Consider the following 13,640-nt stretch of genomic DNA (forward strand, 5'->3'; position numbering starts at 1 on the left):
GTTCTGTCTGTTGATTTTAGCTATGAGAATGTCATGAGGTCCGAATATCCACAGTATCAGATCATCTCTCTGTATTTCAGTAACACCAGTGTATAAAGTGACAGAATTTCCATCCATCACTGACACTCACCGAACACACCTGATGAACAAACAGAAACAGTTACCCTGCAAGAGGATTTTGTTAATTTTGAAACTTTTTAAACTAATTATTTGTTATTAAAAATCACTCTGAACTCATTTCTATGTATAAATTACTAATTCACAATAAGTTAAACCTTTCATTCTGGAAGGAAAAATAGCAACATTTCAAACATGAGCACAAAAGCATCTGAGTATTTTAGTCTGATAAACTTGAAGACTTTATGGGAAAAATTAATAATGGAAACGTGTAGGCGGTCAGATAATATAAACTGAAGCAAAGCCATAAAAATACTTAGCAGATAGATTGCATGAGCACAAACAAAGGAAAATAAATGCCACAAACATTTTGTTCAGCAGTACACCAATATTATAATAATGTGCTGCCTGTCTGGTGTAAAGTGATTTAATGAAAGTCTGCAGTCAATGTGAATAAACTCTTCCCTTCTGAGACTGTAATATGCCTTGTTAAAGTTACACTGTTTGATCTAAAGAAAGAAAACAGAACTTGAACTCTTTCCAAAGATTTAATCTTTCACATGTTCTATTATTAAAACCAATGTGAATCTCTAGATAGTCTTCAGAGTAGACTTAATCTGATCAGATACAGTAGATATCTAGAGAATGCACCGGGAGACAGTTTGCACTGTAAACAACCATCTAAACTGAAGAAAACATTGAAAACAATTATTAGTTTAGTTCAATAAAACAGCTAATCTAACAATTATTCAGATTATTCAGATATTCTAATTACAGTTTTTTTTTTTACGATTGCTTAAGCACAAATTTACAAACAAGGCTCATTTTGTCAAAACACTACACACAATTCACAGATCCACACACACAAGTAGCAGAACACCTCAGTTCTTTTGCTAAATGAAACGCTTCATTCAAAACTTATATATTCAAGCAATGTACATGAATATATTGACTAAAAAACAACAACAACAAAAAAAACAACACAAGATCATTACTGCACATTGATGAAAATATTTATTTCTCACCACATTGTAAAACCATTGAATACATCCATGCCTTTCCAAAGGTTGCATTTTGCACTGAAAATCAGAACATGATCTAAATACAATATAGTACACAAACAAAAAAAATTGTGGAGACAAAACAAAAGCATGATTTTACAGTTTTTCTCAATTGTTTACACACACATATTGGTACTTGAGACACAATGACCACAACATGTATCTCATGCACCAACCCCCTGAACCAATTCTGCTAAACTACAAGCACAATTCCTGCTTTACACTCACATTGCAGTTCTAAAACACACTTTTTTCAAAACACTACACACAATTCTCTGCATTTGGCACAATTTTCGGGCAGAAAAATCTCTTGTTTTCACAAGAAACACACTGCCATTCAAATATGCACACTGACTCATCACATGGGCAAACACCTGTCACACATTTTTACAATTAGCAAACAGAGCTTTAGCATAAAAGGGCAACAGGTGAGCGCTTCTGTTTTGGAGCAATGGATGCCAACAATGGAAACAGAGGCAGAGGCAGAGCCAGAGCCAGAGGAATGAGAGTAAGAGGAGGACGAGGATGAGGATGAGGACGAGGATGAGGATGAGGACGAGGATGAGGATGAGGATGAGGATGAGGATGAGGACGAGGACGAGGACGAGGACGGCCAAGGACCGTAATCTCTAATGAGATCCAAGCCACTTTGGTTGACCATGTGGTCAACCATGGTCTAACAATGAGGGAGGCTGGGCAAAGGGTACAGCCAAATTTGGGCAGGTACACTGTAGCATCCATCATCCGGACTTTCCGAAATGAGAATAGGTAAGAAATCTACTCACACTAGAAAATTGCATTACTGCAAATCAATACAGTGCTCAATGAGTACAGTAGTACAGAATTGCCTGTGGACTGTTCTGTAGGACTGTACAAATAAAGTATGTTTCAAGTATTTGGGAAATGTATTCCTACTTTTTATTCCTACACAGTATTTACAGTATTTTACTATTTGTTTGGCAGAACTGAAAGATTACCTACACAAGGTGGTCGGGAACGTGTTCTGTCTCCTGAACAGGAAACTGCAGTCATGAACATGGTCTTAGAAAATAACGCCATAACATTATGGCAAATACAAAGAAAAATAATAGAAAACAATGAGATATTTCCAAATATTGATAGGGTAAGCTTATCAACACTGGACCGTGTCTTGCGCAGAAATAATCTGAGGATGAAGCAGGTCTACAGGGTGCCATTTGAACGCAATTCAGAAAGAGTCAAAGAATTGCGATATAACTATGTGCAAGTGAGTCTTATACAATCCCACAATTGATGCATACTCTCAACACTGTGTAAATTATACATATTTCAGTATTGTAATCATAATGATTGTGCTTCACAATAGTGACCACTCCATGTCTATTTCTGATATTGTCATGTGTGTTTCAGAGAGTCCTTGAGCTAGAGGTGGCTGCAGTGGAGCACCAGTTCATCTTCATTGATGAGGTTGGATTCAACCTCACAAAAAGACGAAAGAGGGGAAGGAATATCATCGGCCAGTGTGCCATTGTTGAAGTCCCTGGCCAGCGCGGAGGGAACATCACAATGTGTGCAGCAATTACCCACCACGGCGTCATCCATCACCATGCTACCCTTGGCCCCTACAACACTGCCCATCTGATCACATTCCTGGACACTCTACACAACACACTCATTCCCCCAGCTCCGATAGACGGCCCAGAGCAGCTCAGGTACGTTGTCATTTGGGACAACGTAAGTTTCCACCGGGCTGCTCTGGTTCATAACTGGTTCAATGCCCACCCACGCTTTTTAGTTGTTTATCTCACTCCATATTCTCCATTCCTCAATCCTATTGAGGAATTTTCTTCTGCCTGGAGATGGAAAGTGTATGACCGAAATCCACAAACGCGTATACCCCTTCTCCAAGCTATGGAAGACGCATGTGGAGATATAGCAGTTGATGCTTTTCATGGCTGGACTCGCCATGCTAGGCGATATTTCCCCCGCTGCTTGGCCAGGGAAAACATTGCTTGTGATGTGGATGAGGTGCTGTGGCCAGACCGAAACCGAAGAGAGGATGCAGCATAGTTTTCTTTTACTGTAACTGTATACAGTAAATTCTTCTGTTGTTTTGTATGTAGACCACTGTATGTGCAACTTTGCGTTGGTTGGGATGTACACTGTACATTGTTTTTGTTGGAAAAATAAAATATATTTGTTACCGTGTATTTGTGTGTTCTGACTATAAAAACTATTTTTTTATATATATATATATATATATAACAAATATTTTACAACACACTTATGTATGTACTGTCTGTAGTAAGTGTAACACTGAACCAAATAAAGACCAAAGTCATTATGACTTTGATTATATAATGGAGAAGTGTTTTCCATTCATCATAGTGCTTTACATAGAGCACATCAGTGTTCAACTGGTTCTTATAAATGTCTATTCATATGATGGTTTGTGTGTGTCATTTGAAAACAAAATACCATTTTGAGAAGAAAGAACATTGTTTTGAATGTAAAGTTTCATTTTGCAGGAGAATTGAGGGGTTTTGCCCATTGTGTGTGTGTTTTTTGATTTGTGTGTAGAGTTCTGAGAGTATGAGGCATGCTTTCAGAAAATGTGTGCAAACAATCAAGAAAAACTGTAAATAAAAAATAAAAATAAAAAATAGAAAAAACACCTAAGCATCATCTCTTGGCCTAGCTGGATCTGGCCATAGCACTTCATTCACATCATCCTCTCACGCAATACAGCGAGGGAAGAATCTGCTTGAATGGCGAATCCATCATTGCACAGACCCTGCATCAATTAGGTCACAGGCCTCCTCCATGACTTGAATGAGGCATATCCTGACATAGGGCTGGAGATCGTAAACCTTCCATGCCAAACAAAACAAAAACAAGGGACAGTATGGTGGGAGGTATTGGAGTGAAAATTGTGGACACTAATGAAACCAGTTTTGGACCAGAGCAGATAGGTGGAAATTTACATTGTCCCATATGACAATGTATCTCATCTGCTCTGCATCCATTTGGTCTTCCACTGTGACGATTTTGTGTAATCTTTCTAAAATGTGAATATGTGGGCCGTGTTGTAAGGGCCTAAGTTGGCATGCTGGTGGAGGACCCCATTCTGCGTGACTGCAACATACAGTATATTGTGATGTTACCACCACGTTGTCCCAGGACATTCAAAATGATGTTTCTCCCTCTCCCTCTTACTGCAACATTGCCTTCCATTTTGTTGAAGACACATAAACTCACCTTTTGCCTTTTTGTAGTAGTTAATTGCACCTGATTGTTGAGTTTACAGTTAAGCACCCAAGTGTCTGCAGACCTGACGGCCATGTTTGATCAATTGGTTTTAGGTGTGGTATTTTGGAAAGCAATGTCTTGAAATGGCAAAGAAGTGACATTATGTTAGATTTCTGTGTCTAATGTAGAGAAGTGTGTTTAGTGTTGTGCAAAACAACGTGTGTAGTGTTTTGCAAATAGTGTGAGGCTGAGAATGTGCTTATAGTTCTGCAGATCTGGACTAAGGTTTTCCTCCTTGAGTGTAGAGTTTCAGTAACTGTGTGTTATTTTTAATTTTAGTGTGTAAGCAAGTGTAAAAAACTGTAATCTAAGAATTATTCTCTCCTAACTCACATGCAAGGATTTAGCTCCATCTGGTGGCAATTTATATGCAGCAAATCTATATGTAGACGACATGAGTGGAAATTAAATCCAACCGGATGATGTGAAGTCGGTTTAAGTAAGACTGACAAATAAATGACCAAGATCAGAATCAGGAGGTGCCACATGAATGCCTTTTACTCTCAGAAAAGACATTCCTGAACACAAAGACCAAAAAATGTGTTTCTATATTAAATCACAAGGGTGCTAAAGCAGCGTCACCTGCATTGGGAGAAACACTCATCACCATAATGGTGACTTCAAAAGAAACATTTTCTTTGTAGACTTTTGTAGACACGTGAAAAATAAAACAAAAATCAGAGTTCAATGACAGTGAGGAAACTGAGCTGCTGTATAATAAAGTCTGTTGATATTTGCTGATCAAACACTACAGATCACTGAATAATATAGTGATTGTTTTCATCTGAGCTTCTTGTCAGACAGTGATCACGTACGTGATTTTTTTTTAATGGATTAAATAATTATTGAATAATCAATATTATGCTCTTAAGAAAAAAAGTTAAGGGATTATTTAAAAGGTTTGCACAAACATTTTTAGGCCTTTGATATTATAAATTAACATTGTTTTTCCATATTTGGTCACTAGTTGGCGCTCCAGCAGTGTCTTTAGGAGAGATCTACTGTCTTAAATCATTTGAAAGTTTACAAATGATTCTGACATGCATATTGGTCATAAACCCCAATACGAATCAGTTTAATATCCAATGATGATCAGCTGTGTGAGTGTGATGTTTGACATTTAATCTAAATCAATCACACAGTGACATTCAGGACCATAATAAACACATAAAAAACTTAAATGATACAAATTCATATAAAATACTACTGAAGAGATAATTCATTCACCACAATCCATTCATCTCTTCATTCTTTTCTGAATAACCTGAAACACGTTTGAATAACTATGCACCGCACCATAATCTCATCAAAATGCTCATCTGCTCTTAACTGATCACTTGCCACTGTACTATATTTGAACAAAACTACACGTTTTGCTGATGTAAAGCAGTCAGATTGTTGTATTAAACTCATCTCTTGTTGAAAATCTTTTCATGTGGAGAGTCAGTGACTGATGCAGCTGATGTCGGTGGTTTAGTTGCTCTGTGGAGTTTCATTATGGTTTGTGGAGAGCAACAAAACACTGACCAAAACAATAATTTTAACAATAGAGATACTTGATCAGGCCAAACCTCTGATGATCATTATATGTCAGGAAACTCATTGGGTTCCACAACCATGAATGCAACAAAGTGCTAAAATAGTCTTGATGATACATAAAGATCAAAATATGAGCAGATCAGAATATAAAATGGAAAAACACATTTATTTTTGTCACTGTGGTCAGTTTTATTTTCATTTCACACACTCATTTCAGACTTCCTAGAGAAGTGTTTTTTTTAACAGAAACAACTGCAGCCATTATTAGATTCTGACATAGTTTTAACAGTTTTAGATTTCATCAGTCATGCAGCAAATTAAATTAAATCCTGTGTAAACTTGCTAGGAAACCCTTAGCCAACTCATGGTGAGAAATCCATCACTTGTGAGCAAATATTAAGGAGGTCCTTGATTATGACTTCACTTTTTTAAGTTTAGTTAGTGTGTAATGTTGCTGTTTGAGCATAAACAACATCTGCAAAGTTACGATGCTCAAAGTTCAATGCAAAGGTAGATATTTTCTTTTACAGAAATCTCTTTTTAAAGACTGCAACAAGATTCATCCCGGGTTGGTGACATCACAAACCCCAAAATTTACAAAAACCCTGCCCCCAGGAACACGCAACAAAGGGGGTGAGGCCATGTTGGGCCTTTAGAGAAGAGGAAGAGTTGTTGTAGTAGAGTGTTGTTGTCATGCCGTCATTTTACGCCAGACTGCTTCACAAACAAGGGTCAATTCAACGCTGGATTTGCACAAAAGATTAACATGACGGCACATGCTAGTCGATGAGTTAAATCAACTCCGCAGCAACTACATAAATGTATCCACTAACCATTCAGAAACGTCCAGTTGCATTCTAAAAGTTGTAACTTTTTCCTGAGTCTCTCCATCAGTGTCCGACTCCAGTTTTTTTTCAACTGCTTACACACATTTTCAAAACTTTGCCTCTTTTTTTCAAAACTTTACACACAAATCCAAGAATTGCACACACAAAATTCAAAATGCCTCATATCTCTTGCAAAAGGAAGCACTGCATTCAAAATATCACAAACACATCTCAAAAGCAAACATTCGTCTTACTTTTCAAACACATTTGCCATAATATTCTATTTTTGGATATATCAAACCTCTTCTTTTATAAGCTGCTATGTACATTTCTGTACAAGATTGAAAGTAATTGGCAGAGAGATGTTGAAAAATTCACGGTAAACAGGAAAGCAAGACTGAAACCCAACTTTTTTTTTTTTTTTACTGTAAGCATTTGTGGTTGTGAATACAGTATTGCACAGTACAGTAAGAAAATATAATACATCAACCATGTGTAGTTGAGAAAAAAAAAAAAAAATAGCATAATTTTTGAAAAAGGTGAATATTCCAAAGGAATGGTGTGCATGTGTGTCCTGGTAGGGGACTAAATGTCCTCACAAGTATAGTAATACCAGTGCATTTTGACTTTGTGGGGACATTTTTATACAGAATATACAGTATAAAAACCCCTGTGGAATGTCCCCACAGAACATGGCAACGTGATCTCATGAGAAAAAGTATGTATTTTTACGTAAATTGTGGTTCTACCACACGTACATTTACTCACGTTTTCATACACACAAAAACGTACAACATGGACGTATTTATAGCACTAAAACCTAAAAATACTTACGTATTAACAGCAAAAAAAAAAAAAAAAAAAAAAACGTAAATCATGTAACGTAAAGTGTGAATGTATATGCAATCCCATGTATTAATATTAAATATCGTGGCTTTAATGATTTAACGATGTTAAGTCGAATTTATTGAAAGCAGTTTACTCATCTACTTAATATGAAATAACATTTCTGTTCGTGACTTGTGCTGCTCGTTTCGGAGGTTTACATAATGTTAAAGAAGACTACAATTTGAAACCTTATGAATAAAATTTCTGTAATTCTTGAACTATTTTGTAATATTTAGCTTGTTTGCTGTGAGACACAGAAGGCGTTTTCTCCTATGCAACGACTGACAATACAACCATAAGATACACCAAAGCACAACATAAATTCACAAATCACATCCATTTTATTTGTTCGCTGTACTCCCAATCTTTAGAATCCATATGTTTGTAAGGAACAGATCCGAATTCAGCCCTTTATCCATCGATCTTCATCTTCATTCTCAGCAGCAGCGACCGTCACAGTCAAAGCTCGCGATCGTTATGATTCAAATTTGAAAGTAGCGCCACCCTCGAGAAGCGTTACGACATGGTTTACGGCACTGATATCGAACGCTCATTGGTTCTCACCTGCTTCGTCACAGATTGCGACATGCCGTGTTTCAGTGGATTGACATTTGAAATGAGTGCGCGCCTTCACGGAGAGAAGCCGGATTTATCATATTTTCATGGATTAGTAAATTAAATTCTGCTCTGTACCCTAAAAAACTATTACCGCCAGAGAAGACTGACTGGAACTCATCATCATTTGAACTACTTTTGGTACCACTTTTGACATTTTCGCAAAAAATAAATTATTGTGATTACGCTTGTTTGCCTGTCATTCTTTTACTTATAACAGTAGGTAGTTTAAAGAAATGGTTATGGGTAGGTTTAGGGGTAGGTGTAGGATTAGTGGCTCAAAATATCGTTTTAATGTTATATTTTCACTAAAATTGTCATTTTCCTACACATTTCTGTTCTTTGTTTTATTCTTTTAACATTCTGTATAAAATGGGTAGGTTTAAGTTCGGGATGGGGATTAGGGATCTTACATTTATCTACAAAACGATAAAATGGAAATTATACATACATCTTTATGACATGAAAGATTCGTAAATAATTTACGTTTTTTCGCTGTAAAAACGTAAGTATTTTTGCGTTTTAGTGCCATAATTACGTCAATATTGTACATTTTAGCACCTTTCTAAACGTACAAAAATGTACGTTTTGTGTCTTTGAAAGTTACGTATTAATACCTACGTATTAACAATGAGACCAGGCTGAACATGGAAACCCAACATGTGTGTGTGTGTGTTTGTTTGTTGGTGGGTCGAGATGGTTGGGTGTATCTAGGCTCCATCTCTCCTCCTGGCTGGGTCCGGCCACAATACTTCATCCACGTCACATGCTATGTTCTCTCTTGCGTATCCAACCTTGGATGGAGGCAGTGTCAGTGTCTCCACATGCCTCTTCCATTGCCTGGAGAAGTATTATGTTGACATAGGGACGATGATCATGCACTTTCCAGCACCATGTGGAGAAAAACTCCTCAACAGGGTTTAGAAATGATGAATATGGAAGCAAGTAAACAACAGAAAAGTTGTTCAAAACCTATAACTTGACCTTTGGCCTATTTATAGGCCTATTCTAAAGCCATGATTGGTTGGTGTTAAGTAAAGCAATGAGTGTTTGCACATGTGAGGAGTTAGTGTGAGGCACTGATGAATTAGTGTGCCATTTTGATTGGTTGTGTTTGAAAAAGGAAATCAAGATACTTTCTGTTAGATTTTTGAGTGTTACATAGAGAATTGTGTGTTGTGGCCAAGAATTAGTGTATGGTTTTGCAGATTTGGTGTGTGGTTCTGCTGTGCAAGTGTCAGGTTTCAGAAACTGTGTGACAAGTAAAGATTTTGTGTGTAAGCAGTTGAAAAAAACTGTAAACAACACAAAATCATTACAATTTCTGAAGCTTGGCACTCAAACACCAGAACCACACACCAAATCTGCAAAACCATACACTAATTCTCGGCCTTCAACTCAGTTTTCAATTTCATAAAACAAATTTTGCACAACACACAATTCTGTAACACACAAAAATCTACAGGAAGTAACTTGATATCCTTTTTCAAACACAACCATTGTTTCTGTCCAACTACACATGGTTGATGTATTTATTTTCTTTCATATTGTGTAATACAGTATTCACAACCTTATGCTTACAATAAAAATAAATTGTTTGGTTTCAACATCTCTCTGCCAATTACTTTCAGTCTTGTACAGAAATGTACATAGGAGCTCATGAAAGAAGAGCTTTAGGTTTTGAATAACTGTATATGATATATTCAAAAATAGAATATTATGACAAAGGTGTTTGCAACGTAAAACAAATGTTTGCTTTTGAGATGTGTTTGTGATATTTTGAATGCAGTGCTTCATTTTGCAAGAGATGTGAGGTATTTTGCATTTTGTGTCTGCAATTCTTGGATTTGAAAACTTGTGTAAGCAGTTGAAAAAAAAAACTATTAGCCAAAAGGGACTTGTAGTTTTTGATGTTACTTTAAATTATAGAATTATAATTAATCAATTCTAATAAATCAATTCTTTGAATTATAAGTGACAAATTGATAAATTTATGTTCTGTTTTTTTTTTTTTTTTTTTTTTTTTAAATAGAAAAAAAGGAATGGTTTAATATCGGGCACATTATACATATTGCAAATCTGGGCAATTAGAGTAATATAAGGGTTGTCTATATTCTAAATTAATGTTAATGAATATGATATGGTTAGTTAAAATGATCTGAAATAAAATCACTATTCAGGGATTAACTTGACAGGTAGTGTAGAGCTTATTGTAGGCTGCATTGTCCCTGCCTACCCATACATGAGGGTTAGCAAATGATGACATTATTCCTTTAAATCTAATACAAAGGAATTCACACTTTGGGGGTCACAATATACAAATTAAATTATAATTAAAAAGAGAATAATAACCAGGTTTTACGTTTTCTCACCGTGCTCGGAGATTGTGTAATTGTTTGTAGTGCATGCAAGTGATATTTATGTAACTGCCTCTTTTCATGTTATGCAACACTGCCAAGCTGTCACTTCTGTTATTTCTGCAATGGAAAATATCATCATTCATTCATAGTGGCATTTCCATACCAATCTATAAAAAGCCCGTGCTAAGCAGCATAATTTCTTCATATGTTCTTGCAGGACTCGCAACCTGAATTTTTGCACGAGACAGGAAAGTACGCGGAAGTATAAACATGTATGTCCCTCCCTGTCAGGGCTAATAAAGTTGTCAGTTTGCATGTCATGTAGCCTACATTCGCCGGCTGTTGAAAGAACAGTTTGTTGCTAATGGACGGACACACACCTGGAGAAACCGTGGACATGAACTCGGGTGAGAGCAATCGTCCACAAGCGATAGCGCGCACAGTAGCCTACTTATATGTAATTTCTAGTATTTTGATCTGATCATACTGTTGTTTCGCAGTGGCTGTAGTGTGTCGTCGTGCTTGGAACGCAGTGGATCCTCGAGACAGGACAGAGATGAAGAGTCCCGCACAGACTGTGATAGTTCACCACACAGCGCTCCGGTACTGCTCGAATCCGTGCGACAGCGTCCCTCAGCTCGCTCACATTCAGCACATGCACATGCAAGAGAGGGGCTTCGACGATATCGGTTACAAGTAAGACAGTAGAACATAACATTTGACAGATCTGACCACACGTTATTGCGTATCCAATAAATACAAATGTTTGTAATTGTTTTGCGGAACTGCTTGTAAACTTTGTTTGGACGCCAAATGGTAGGCTAATTCCATTATATCATGAATAAATAATTTAGCTGCATGTATAGGCTATATGGATCAGTGACGTAACTCTCTTTTTGTAGAGGTCTGAGTCTGAAATGCGAAAAACAAACAAACAAAAGAAAACTTGTAGGACGTTTTTTTTTGTGATGAACACATTTAAATTAAAAATCACAAATGTCTTGGTGGTGTAACCAGCTAACAAAAGTATATTCCAAGAACGTTTTTCTAACGTTCCTCATTAAGTTATGAAGACGTTATTTGTGAATGTGTCCTAATTGTTTTAAAAACTTGTTATACGAACAGTAAAAGAACATTATATTTGATCATTTTGCAAACATTATGGTAATGGTACATTTGAATGTTCTCTGAACATTCTGAAACAAGTAAAGAAAAAAAAAAAGCGTCCAACGAAAATGTTTCAGAAAAAGAGTTCCATGAATGATGAGTAAATGTTTTTGTGCCAACATTATTGAAGACTAGATAACTTTGAATGAACGTTCTATTAATGTTACGTGAAGAATGTTGCTCATAACTTTGAGAGATCCTTGCCCAGAACGTTAGCCAAAGTTCTGAGAACGTTCCCGTGTTATTTGCGTCAGGGATTGTATCTCTTTAATTGACAGAAATTCTTAAAGAATTATGTAGGCATAAGTAGATTATAATGTAAGTATTATTATTATTATTTAAACAAAAAAAATATTTCCACTAAATCAAAGTCATTAAGGTGTAACCAACATGTAGGAAGCCATTTTTGTCACGTGACAAGAAAACCATAATACAGGAAGGTGCCCTGCATGTCAACTCTTATGACTGTCATGGTTTTTTTTATTATGTTCTTCTTTTTTTTATAATCACGTTTTCATTTTTTTTTATAAAAAAGGCATGTTTTGTCCTGCTGACTGACTCTATACATTAAACATCAACTCTCTCTGTCTTCCTCAAGCTTTCTGATCTCTGGAGATGGGGTGGTGTATGAAGGGCGGGGGTGGGGGATTGTAGGGGCCCATGCAAAGGAACACAACTTCCATTCTGTTGGCATCGCCTTCATGGGCAACTTCAACGGTGAGAACACGACTATCTCCATTATTACATTAATTTTCTTATATTTATTGTCTTTTGTGTTGCTATAATTTATTGTACTGTTTCTATATTTAGTGGTTTTATATGGAAAAAGAAATCAACATGCATAAGAATTTCATTGTAATGAAATACTGAACCAAAGTTCACAGATCATAAAGAAGATTTGTTGTATTTTATAGATGAATTGCCCAGTTCTGAGTCACTGTCCGCTCTGCTGAGACTGCTGCACATTGGAGTGCTTCACGGTCATGTGCGACCCAATTTTGTGCTTGTGGGACATAGAGACGTGGCAAAAACGGCGTGTCCGGGGGAACATTTATACTCTCTGCTACCAAAACTAAGAGAACAATTACAAAACCATTGATGACCTCTGCTGTGTATGTAGCACTGTGTGAATGTGAAAGTGTGATAGATTTATTTTTGTGTGCCTTGTTAAAGTCTCTTGTAAGAAATCTTAATAGATTAATATAAATTATTTAACAATTTGGAACCAGATCTAAAGGACATAATCCAGTCAAAATTGATCCTACTGAAAAAAAAAGAAAGAAACTCTGAAAAATTGAAAATTCTGTTTATCCAGTAAGATCCAGTAAGTTATTTGATTCTAAGAGGATTCCTCTGGTCAGGCCTATTGGCATTTCTTTATGGTTTTTATTAGATTTTTTTTTTTTTTTTTTTTTTTTTTTTTGAGACTAGACTACTTGAAATCTACAAAATCATGATTATGTTGTTTTAATTTCTCTGCAGCAAAAAAAAAAAAAAAAAAAAAAAAAAAAAAAACTCACTGTGACGTGCAATGATTTAGTACTCTTTGTAAACGAGGTATATGCCTTATGAGGGACAGTGAGTGAATGTCCTTGTGTCTGTGTTTGTTCACTAAATTTTTATATATTATTACTGTTTACCCTACTTGTATGTAGTCATTCTAATTTATATGCACTTTGCACTTCTTATTATGCAATAATTAGAAAATATATATATATAATTATTTTACTTTAGCTGTTGTTTAGTCTTGTATTATTTACTGGTCCCATTATATGAAT

General features: G+C 36.1%; 1 protein-coding gene across 1 annotated transcript; it reads left to right on the forward strand.

Annotated features, from left to right (window-relative positions):
• The first annotated feature begins 10,852 nt into the window (after positions 1–10,852).
• On the forward strand, positions 10,853–13,285 carry pglyrp5 (peptidoglycan recognition protein 5). Its single transcript, XM_051871156.1, has 4 exons — positions 10,853–11,102; positions 11,196–11,391; positions 12,461–12,579; positions 12,777–13,285. Exons 1-4 carry the CDS (start codon positions 11,060–11,062, stop codon positions 12,959–12,961), a joined length of 543 nt encoding a protein of 180 aa, XP_051727116.1. The 5' UTR covers positions 10,853–11,059; the 3' UTR covers positions 12,962–13,285.
• Positions 13,286–13,640: the final 355 nt, after the last annotated feature.

Source organism: Ctenopharyngodon idella, chromosome 18, assembly GCF_019924925.1.
Source record: "Ctenopharyngodon idella isolate HZGC_01 chromosome 18, HZGC01, whole genome shotgun sequence".
Classification (NCBI taxonomy): domain Eukaryota; kingdom Metazoa; phylum Chordata; class Actinopteri; order Cypriniformes; family Xenocyprididae; genus Ctenopharyngodon; species Ctenopharyngodon idella.